Source organism: Pinus tabuliformis, chromosome Q, assembly GCF_031772625.1.
Source record: "Pinus tabuliformis cultivar Carrire ecotype Pingquan chromosome Q, CPIR1, whole genome shotgun sequence".
Classification (NCBI taxonomy): domain Eukaryota; kingdom Viridiplantae; phylum Streptophyta; class Pinopsida; order Pinales; family Pinaceae; genus Pinus; species Pinus tabuliformis.
In genome coordinates, this window is record NC_142296.1 from 96,721,933 (window position 1) to 96,732,548 (window position 10,616).

Sequence of the window (10,616 nt, forward strand, 5' to 3'; positions counted from 1 at the left end):
TTATAGTGACTACACCTGTCCCATTTTTATCGAAATTTTCCAATTCATTATTTGGGGTTGTTTTCTTACCATTTCAGCTAGAGTACATAGAGAATTCTATTTCATCATAGGATTTTTCAACAACCCATAAATTGAAATGTTGACTTTGAGTCTTTTCAAGTCTTAAATAAGATCATACTCTAGATCTAGGACAACAATATTTTTGGAGGTTTGTACCTTTCTTTTGAAATTTTTACCTTTAGTAATGGTAGATGGATTGGAATCATCATAAATAGTTTTACTACAAATGTTGTAGGGATGTTGATTAATGAAGACAGTTTCATGGTCTTTGTCAAATAAATCATAAGCTAGATCATCAAAGTGGCCCATAATAGGAGGATGTCCATCTTCATCATTATTTTCATATGTTTTTTCTTCACCCTCATATGGTTCATTAATATTTTCACTAGAAGATGAATCAACCCTGGATATCAGTGCTTAAAGAATGTCCTCAAATCCTTCAGCACATAACCCTTCAGTAGAAGGGGCATATTTTGGTGGAATCTTTTTCTTGAAGGGTTTGAAATTTCCTTTGTTTGATGGCCCTTCCCCTGAATTATTATTTAGGTCAATAATCTCATTTGATAACTTGTTCAGAACCTTCTGAAGACTCTTAAGGTCAAGAACTCCCTATTCTTTCTTAACTGAGGGTGTTTTGGAGAATGAATCAAATTTCTTCCTAGAGGATGAATCATGATCAACTTGGGTTTCAGGATTAGGCTTGAGGCTAAAAATATCAATTTCAAAAAAAATGGCCTCCTCAAAGGTTTCTTGGAGGGTTTCCTTCTGGGCTCTTTCCACCCACATGGAAATATCAATGGGTGAGGCCTTAACATAGTAGGCAACCACAATGTTTTAAGTGGGCATGGGCTCAATATGATTTTTTTTAGAGTGAGGAATCTCACAATGAATTTTTTAATTCTTTCATTCCACTCCATTTTCATGTTATATAATTCCATGACTAAGACTTCAGGGTTTTTATCATCCCCAATTTTTTCTAAAAAAGTAGTTTCAAATTGATTCCATGATGTAACGATTTGAGGTTGACGGGAAAAGTACCAAGTTGAGGCCTTTCCATCAAAGGTATATGGGAACAATCTATAGATGACATCTTCATGATGTACACTCTTTTATCTAAGAGATAGCATAAATCGTTTAATGTGATCATCTGCAAGTAATTTTGAATCATGGTCAAAATTTGGGAGAATTTCTGAGGATTTATAGATAAAGGGTGCTATACACCTAGTACAATGACTACATCTTGGTCAAGTCATGGGGTAGAAGGGTTATTTCCCTAGTTATTTCCTTGATTATTTCCCCGATTGTTTGTGATATGAGGCAAACCTTGTGAATTAGCTAATTCTATTGATGAGGAATTTTCTTCGCTAGAGGAATCCTCAATGGAAGAAGATGAAGAGGAAATAGATGGTGAGGGTGGCAAATCAGATCCTCCAAGGAGATTAATTTATGATTGTGTAGATTCACCGTTAGGGATTTCAAGCTCTGGTTGATTAGGATCAATCCGACTTATTAGAAAATCATGTAGTCTATAATTAAATGTGTCGGTAGCTTGAGAGTTTCTCAGCTAGGGATCAAGCACAATGGGATATTCTAACTATAAATTGATAGGTGTGACAAGGTGTTGAGACAATTGTTGCTCAACATATCTAGAACTTTTTAATCTTTCTTGTGCTCGAGATAACAAGTTGTGATAATTTTCGGATCAAATTTTCAATCTCAAATGTGACTCATGAAGGTGGTGGAATAATAGGCCCACTAGTATGCTCAAGATGACTAGGTGATGTGGAAGTTTGATCTGTGTGAGAGGTAGTGTCAGTTTCACCTGTAGAGTGACTATGAGTAACTTTTGGTGGACAAGTGATAAGAGGTTTATTATGGTTCCCTTTAGCCATTTAAAGCTGGAGATACCCTCCTTGTAGCACCATTTGTTGATAGGAAGAAATGACCACTCATCAACATGAGGAATCTACTCGGACCGAGGTTCTTTAATAACCCAATCCTTTTAGGGTAGTTGTCCCTGACAGGTTTTACGACTTTGTTAGCTTGATATTCCCTCCTCTTTCGAGGAAATAATCATTAAATTCCAACTAGGTATCATATTTGTGTACATTTACAATTACAGGGGGAGTTAAAGGTTATATGCAAATATACACTAAATGGGAATCACCAGAAGAATAACTCTAGTTGGTGTAAAGCAAATTATAGAAACTAAAAGAATGGATTATATTATTTATATAAAAATAATGATTATAAAATACAACTGACTTTTAATCTATCATAAAACAAAAGATAACAAGAAATGACACAATTGTACCTGCTATTACTTTTAAGAAAATGAATTAACTCTGAACTTGCTTTAAAAGATTTTACATCAAAAAATTCGTAAATGAAATGTAAAACTATTATTTATATATGTATCTTAGCCAAGTAAAATGTAATTAGCTATATGATTGATTTTTTTTTCCTGATTAATTGAGATTAATCATTCATTTAGTACAAACTAGAGACATCCTTTTATCCTAAACGAAAGACATAAAACAAGGGAAAAAAAACAATCTAAGTATTGATCTTGTTTGCATCTATGTACATACATGCAACAATTTCAATTTACAAAGACCGAGTTCATGAACCAAAAGAGTATATTATATGTAAATTAAGTTATATTTCCATAGATGACAATCATAATAAAATTAACTTAATTATAAATATAGGAAAACATAATTAATTAAAGACAGATAGATGAATAGACATTATTAACACAAACAAAGTCAAGCAAATATTTGAAATCCCAAAAGGAAACAATGAACTATTTAAACAAAGTTGAGTATTATATTCAAATCATTTAATATAAAACTTAAGGTATATAATGTGAAGTCTCAATGTCACCAAAATATTAAACTTCGTCCATCTATAAAATTAACTTAATTATAAATATACGAAAACATAATAATTAATGAAAGATAGACGAATAGACATTATTAACACAAACATAATCAAGCAAATATTTGAAATCCCAAAAGGAAACAATGAAATATTTAAACAAAGTTGAGTATTATATTCAAATCATTCAATATAAAACTTACGGTATATAATGTAAAGTCTTAATGTCACCAAAATATTAAACTTCACCTATCTATCCCACCCAGATATAGTATTTGGCTTTCCCCCACCATTTTTCAAATTTCGTAATGTATTTATACAAAAGGGTCTCCATAAAAAATAATTACAAATGAACAATAGATATATTTGTTCCCAAAATCTCAGTACCAAGGTATATCCTATGATACAACCACGTTAGTCATAGTGAGAGTGCTTCAAATATAAACAAGGGAAGCTGCGAGGCAGCAAGTCCCTGCATCAAGTTAAAATAAGCATTTCTTATGACAGACTGTAACATGTGAAGAATACAAGACAAGCACGAATGCTAACAATTAAGACATTATGCCTATGAAGCAGACTGATACTCTTTTCAGAAAGTTTTCATATATATAGAAAAAACGAAACTGGAATACTGGCATCAATGATACATATATCAGTCCTCAGTTTAGATTCTTTAGATTCAAGGAGCGTTGTTATTTCCAATCAGGGCAGTCTGCAGTGCCTCTCCTTTGTCAGCTTGATATGCTAGTTTTGTAATCATCGGCATCCCAGCAGAGACGATAAAAGCATGATCCAAATGCATATTTGAAGCATCCGTCGTAGACCTGTAACAGACAAGGAAGCGGGGAATTAAGACAACGCGTAAAGTAATGCAAAAATAGGCGTGAGATTCAGAATTTTGACTATACAGCTCAAACATACTCCATAATCATGCCAAGTACTTGTTGTAGAATCATATGCTCCTCGTTCGAGATGTTATTGTTTTCTTGGTTTCTTTTTTCTTTGTGTTTCTACTTTTACGATGTCGATAATCAGAAGAGTCATGAGAACAAGTGCTAAGAGAAACAATGCCGCCAGTTGAGTAAGTTGGCTTATGCTAATGGATTCCATGTAATGTGAAGCAGAGAGATGTATGTCAATATCTAGGTGCAGAAGGTGGTTTTCTTTTGTAAGCGAGAAATTAGGCATTGCTTTTGCCAATTTATAAAAGAGTTCAATGTGTTTGCAAGCTGGTTTTAAGTGTGAATGGAACTGGGTTTTTGAGAATATTTTACTGTACAACCAAATAAGGAAAGCCATGCAAGATCGCAAGACTTGAATGTGGGATAAAATCCTGACACGTGCAGAAGTAAGTACATATATGGATTGATTTGGAATGGAGCTGGGTTTTTGAGAATATTTTACTGTACAACCAAATAAGGAAAGCCATGCAAGATCGCAAGACTTGAATGCGGGATAAAATCCTGACACGTGCAGAAGTAAGTACATATACGGATTGATTTGGAATGGAGCTGAAATACTTGAAGATCAGATCGGAGGGGATATAATCCAATATGAGGAGAATTTATTGGAGGAGGCCAGTATTTAATGATCACCATAAAACGAAAAATTTACGTTAAGTGAGCAATCGGTGCAATTAAGCAATCTATCTAATCTATCTGACATCGGAAGCAGATGGCATATGAAATGATGTATGTGACGGCAAAAGTAAATGGGAAATTAGGTGATGTATCTGACATCAGGGGCAGATCTCAAATGAAATCTTAGTGTTAGATTGGGTCCAAGCTATTCTAATAAACAATTTGCAATTAAGCGATCTATCTGACATCGGAAGCAGATGGCATATGAGATGATGTATGTGACGGCAAAAGTAAATGGGAAATTCTCAAATGAAATCTTAGTGTTAGATTGGGTCCAAGCTATTCTAATAAACAATTGGCTAGACAGGACAAGTCAATTGGCTAGACAGGACAAGTAATGAGTGTATGAAAGACATGTTCAGACAACAGGTATAATTAAAGCCGCCTTAAATTGAATAACTTGTACCAAAGTTCTAGCACCACCATAGGCACTGCAATAAAATTTGGTCCATCTCATTTCAGTATCAAAAATCATACTAACTAGTGAAGCATGAAAGAGATGAACAAGAAGAAACAGAAGAAGAAAAATGCAACAAAGTTGGTTTCTACTTACCAGTTTTATCTGCTGGTGATTTAAGCAAAGCACCTTGGGGAAGATCAATGCGTGCATTTGCTTCAAGCTGAAGCCGGAGAGACTGCTTTTGTGCTTCATTTTTAAAGCTTAAGTCTTCAGGAGCAGACAGATCCTCAACAGACAGACAAGGTGGCTGTTCGAAAATGTCCAAGGCTGGGAATTCAGAAGGTTTTTCCTCAGGCAGAACTGGCTGGTCCTTTTGCAATTTATCAGGAACTGGAAAGGCACAAACTGAATCTTGCCCAGTAGAGACATAGCTCTGCTCCAATTTGGAAGCGACCACAGATTCCACATTCAAAGTGTCTAACTTTTTCTGATTTGGGGAAGTGTCAAACTCTTCAGTAAAGTCGATAGATGTGTCAAAAGATAAGCTTTCGCTAGAATCATAGCTCTGCTCCAATTTGGGATTGGCCTCAGATTCCACATTTAAAGCATGTAACTTTTTTGGATTTGATTTTGGCTTTTCAAACAGCTCAAACTCTTCAACAAAGTCAAGAGATATGTCAGAAGCCATGCTTTTGATAGCAGAGTCGGGACCTGGTGGAAGGATATCCTGAATGACTTCTTCACAAATTTTCCGCACATTTGTACCAACTACAACGACTTGATTTTCAACATACTTCGTTGTCTCCTGCAAAAATAGTAATGTTAAAAAAGCTGTCACTTTCACCGTATTGTGTATGTAAATATTGACTTTCCAATAGTAAACCTAAAGACTGAAATAAACTACAGTATAACCTTTCGGAACCAGCAGACTCCTACTTAGATATATGGATTAGAAAGAAGACACCATACAGGAAATCAAAAGAAATAGTCACAAAAATGGTAGTAACTGGATATTATACCAGCAATTTCTCTTCAAAAAAACTAATGAAAATCATAATATGCAGATGCTACTGATAAAATCGACATGTCCAAAATGACATGTAAATGTTAAGACTGAAGTCTAAGATTCTCACTTGTAGTAAAATAGGAGAATTTTGATCCACCTCCACGCAGATGGCCTCAAACTTTTGGTACATCTGATCGATCCAAGATAATCCTTTTGATGTAACATCCACGTCAAATATTGCAAAACCTTTTGGCCCCATGTTGACTCTATTCTTTCACTGCAGTGCAAATAAATGTGAGCCTTAACTTGTCCATGCTTTTATCCTGTTCTGTGCACTAACTAACTAGAGGCATAACTTAACAAGCTTAGAAGTTCTTAGAGCGGAAGAATCCTCAAGAAATTAACTTAGATGACCATTAGCAGCACTAGTTTATATATGGAAATATTAACAAATACAAACAATCAAAATTAAGCATACAACCCATCAAAGGAGGGGGGTAGAATAATACTTTGAAGAAGAATATCATAGTTGCAATAGATTCAGAACATACTAAGAAAAACAAACAGCTTTCATGTAAGAAACCTTGTCGTCATTCACAATCAATGTCAAGATTTTCATTCTTTTAAGCAGTGTATGGGCAACACACATTTCCTGCTCTGTCAACCACAAAATTAACAAGCTCAATCTATCCCTTGTGAATACTAAGCTATAATGGTATTTCTTATTGAAATAAGAATGCTAGTTTCATTTTCTGTTCTCTGTATATTAGCTATAGCGTGTCTCTAAGATGTACTATGAAATTAAAATTGAGTGCAGATAAACATTTGGAAATTTACTACTAAAAGAAATCTTCTGGCAAAATGGGCAAGCAGGCTTCTGTACAGGCTTCTTCTACAGAAGCTGCCATAGCATTCATGGGTCACAAAATTAACAAGCTCAATCTATCCCTTGTGAATACTAAGCTATAATGGTATTTCTTATTGAAATATTAATGCTAGTTTCATTTTCTGTTCTCTGTATATTAGCTACAGCGTGTCTCTAAGATGTACTATGAAATTAAAATTGAGTGCAGATAAACATTTGGAAATTTACTACTAAAAGAAATCTTCTGGCAAAACGGGAAAGCAGGCTTCTGTACAGGCTTCTTCTACAGAAGCTGCCACAGCATTCATGGGTTTCACTTTAAGAGCCCTTATTAAAGAAGTTCTGTACACTAATTGTTTGTTAAAAGTCATCAATGAAGGTTTGAAATTTATTGGAAATTCTTGGTATAAAATATGACCAAATATTTTATACCTATTTGGCCAAAATTTGTGGTTTTTAAGAGGACTAAGCTGCTCTACATTAAGAGGTGGAATCATTCATCCAAGTATATAAGACTGAGTTTCCAGTTCTAAGGGTTCAAGCTACTAAGCTGGTTGGCCATACGATTTTGTAAAAAAATATGATCTAAAGCTGAGATATAACAAGTCACAAACACACCAGTCATCTACAGCCATATGTTTAATGACAGTTACCCATATATTTGATCTTATTAAAGTTGTTGCAAGCATCCATTACTGGGTATGTACATTTATGAGATTACTATGAATTATATGTGGTTGTTCTGAATAATTTTACGGTGCCTACCTAGTACTGTGTGCATACTATTTGAATAAAAAATAAGAAAAATTACCTACAACCATGTAACAACAAACTGTTTGACGAAATACCAAAATTGAAACTCAAACCAAACTCAAAAATTTAGTGGGGGAAATCGAGATATTCTGGGAGGATATTCCTTGTCTTAGATATTGATTTATCCCTTTTGTGGAGGTTGTGGTTTATCTCAGGTTCAAGTTGCTCAATCATATTTTGAGGCTGATTGTTATACACAAACTAGAACATTATTTTGAAGAAAAATTATTATAAAATTTACAGACCTTGCTTATCAGATATTGTTGGTGTTTTAGAGGTCAAATTTTCTGCATATTGGGATAGAGAGTCTCCATATGATATTTTAATTTGAGTTGTCCTCTACAAGACTTTTGACTTTTGGTAGCTGATCTCTGACATTTAATTGATGCCACTAAATTATGAAATCCTAAAAGGTTGTATCAGTTCAAGATCTTTGTAGGATGAGTATGCTTATTTTTCATGGTGACTGAAACCATTGGAGAAAAATTTGTTGAGTTGTGGTATGTTCCCTTTAAGGTGTACTTATCTTATACACTAAATGTTGTAAAAATGTCTGTTCACAAGAAAAGCAAATATATTCTATATCTAATCTCTGCAAGAGATGGATTGGTATATTATGCCTCTTTTACTGAAGAAGGCTTGAAAAAGGTTGATTTAATGTCTATATTTATTGTATATATCATACATACATAGTTGTGTAACGAATAGCAGACCATGATAGCTCTTGAAGTTAAAAGACAGTAGCATAAGTTCTGCACACCTTATTTCATGTATAAGTTGCATTTTAGTTATATAGGCACTGCTTTAGAGTCACTGTCAATGTGATCAAATAAGCACATGAAATACTTATTAATGCCTATAGAGGTCAGTAGGTAATTACACAATTATTTTGTTATTTGGCATAAAAAGACACTCCTTCACTAAACAGTTGGAAATTTACTACTAAAAGAAATCTTCTGGCAAAACGGGCAAGCAGGCCTCCGTACAGGCTTCTTCTACAGAAGCTGCCACAGCATTCATGGGACTCACTTTAAGAGCCCTTATTAAAGAAGCTCTGTACACTAATTGTTTGTTAAAAGTCATCAATGAAGGTTTGAAATTTATTGGAAATTCTTGGTAGAAAATATGACCAAAATATTTTATACCTATTTGGCCAAAATTTGTGGTTTTTAAGAGGACTAAGTTGCTCTACATTAAGAGGTGGAATCATTCATCCAAGTGTATAAGACTGAGTTTCCAGTTCTAAGGGTTCAAGCTACTAAGCTGGTTGGCCATACAATTTTGTAAGAAAATATGATCTAAAGCTGAGATATAACAAGTCACAAGCACACCAGTCATCTACAGCCATATGTTTAATGACAGTTACCCATATATTTTGATCTTATTAAAGTTGTTGCAAGCATCCATTACTGGGTATGTACATTTATGAGATTACTATGAATTATATGTGGTTGTTCTGAATAATTTTGCGCTGCCTACCTAGTACTGTGTGCATACTATTTGAATAAAAAATAAGAAAAATTACCTACAACCATGTAACGACAAACTGTTTGGCGCCACTGAAATAGAAAAGGGGTGTTCCCTCTCCCCTCTTCAATTTAGCTTATACACAGATCAGCATGAGGATTACCCGTGGTCTCGACCACCACCCATCTTTGTAATTGGGTTTCTCTTCACCTAATGGACTACAAAGAATCAGAATTTTGATATAAAAGAGGACTAAACATAACAAGTAATCCTGCATGGAACAATCTGACCAAATTCTCAACCAGCGCAGTAATCATTTTTCTAAAATTGCATCATAACCCAACAAATTCCTTCAGAGATTCAACCCTCTATATTCAAAATTCTGAATTGGGTTCTTCCAAATTCACTACAGAATGCTTTAATTGACATAAAAGCAGTACTCACAAGTGGAGAAATGAGATGAAATTTCATGAAAATGGGCTAAAATTTAATGAAACGGGCAAACACAAATCGATTAGTTTCACAAAAATACCTGATTAGACGCAAAAAAACGTCAAGGTTTTGAATCCCACAAGCTGCACATAATTAAAATATTAAGGAGTACCTTGCTTTTACCGGAAATGGGCAAACACAAATCGATTAGTTTCACAAAAATACCTGATTAGATGCAAAAAAACGTCAGTGTTTCGAATCCCACAAGCTACACATAATTAAAATATTAAAGAGTACCTTGCTTTTACCTCAAATGAAGAAAATTTGAGTTGCTCGAGCAACAAGTAGCGCATGTTGCAATTCATCCCTAACCTTCATAGGTAGATGGTTGGACTGCATCAGAGGATACGGGTGAATGATTGAAAAGGCGTATCCTCGTCACTTTGGATACCAAAGCCCTACTTCCTTTCAGTTCAATACCTGGGGTGCTATACGCAGAATTCTCAGGGCAAGACACACCTCCCACAAGCTGCACATAATTAAAATTAAAGCTATACGCAGAATTCTCAGGGCAAGACACACCTCCCACAAGCTGCACATAATTAAAATTAAAATATTAAAGAGTACCTTGCTTTTACCTCAAACGAAGAAAATTTGAGTTGCTCGAGCAACAAGTAGTGCATGTTGCAGTTCATCCCTAACCTTCATAGGCAGATGGTTGGACTGCGGCAGAGGATACGGGTGAATGATCGAAAAGGCGTATCCTCGTCACTTTGGATACCAAAGCCCTACTTCCTTTCAGTTCAAGACCCGCGGTGCTATACGCAGAATTCTCAGGGCAAAACACACCAGACAGGAAACTGTGGCATATGAAATGACAGTGCACCTTGAAATTTCAAATTTAAAATAAAGATAAGAAATCAATCGATTTCAATAAGAATAAAAATGAAAATCGTAACATTTATCCTTGTGGGCCCTACATGAGGGCCTTGTGCCTAACACGTCTCTCTCCATAGCATAACATGCAAGCTTACACCTATCTCCTTAACATAG

The 10,616-nt window shown here is 34.8% G+C and overlaps 1 protein-coding gene and 1 long non-coding RNA gene across 5 annotated transcripts; both read right to left on the reverse strand.

Annotated features, from left to right (window-relative positions):
* Nucleotides 1-3,696: 3,696 nt before the first annotated feature.
* LOC149218413 (uncharacterized) lies at nt 3,697-9,136 on the reverse strand. Its single transcript, XM_089386555.1, has 4 exons — nt 7,663-9,136; nt 6,114-6,263; nt 5,134-5,785; nt 3,697-3,764 (listed from the first exon to the last, which is right to left on the reverse strand). The coding sequence occupies exons 2-4, from the start codon at nt 6,243-6,245 to the stop codon at nt 3,697-3,699; spliced, it is 852 nt and encodes a 283-aa protein (XP_089242681.1). The 5' UTR covers nt 6,246-6,263; nt 7,663-9,136.
* Nucleotides 9,137-9,192: 56 nt separating this feature from the next.
* Nucleotides 9,193-10,406, reverse strand: LOC149218414 (uncharacterized). 4 transcript variants are annotated; one of them, XR_016249164.1, is made up of 5 exons: nt 10,191-10,406; nt 10,044-10,092; nt 9,872-9,956; nt 9,664-9,706; nt 9,193-9,341 (listed from the first exon to the last, which is right to left on the reverse strand). It is a non-coding gene; the product is annotated as an uncharacterized LOC149218414 (long non-coding RNA). The 4 variants fall into 4 exon arrangements; XR_016249161.1 differs by having other exon boundaries at nt 9,664-9,739; XR_016249162.1 differs by having other exon boundaries at nt 9,664-9,788.
* Between the last annotated feature and the right edge of the window lie 210 nt (nt 10,407-10,616).

Coding starts and splice junctions, on each gene's coding strand:
- LOC149218413 (XM_089386555.1), bottom strand. CDS start 6,245: ATGGGGCCAAAAGGTTTTGCAATATTTGACGTGGATGTTACATCAAAA. Junction 5,786..6,113: donor ATTCTCCTATTTTACTACAA/GTGAGAATCTTA, acceptor CTATTTTTGCAG/GAGACAACGAAGTATGTTGA. Junction 3,765..5,133: donor ATCACCAGCAGATAAAACTG/GTAAGTAGAAAC, acceptor TGTCTGTTACAG/GTCTACGACGGATGCTTCAA.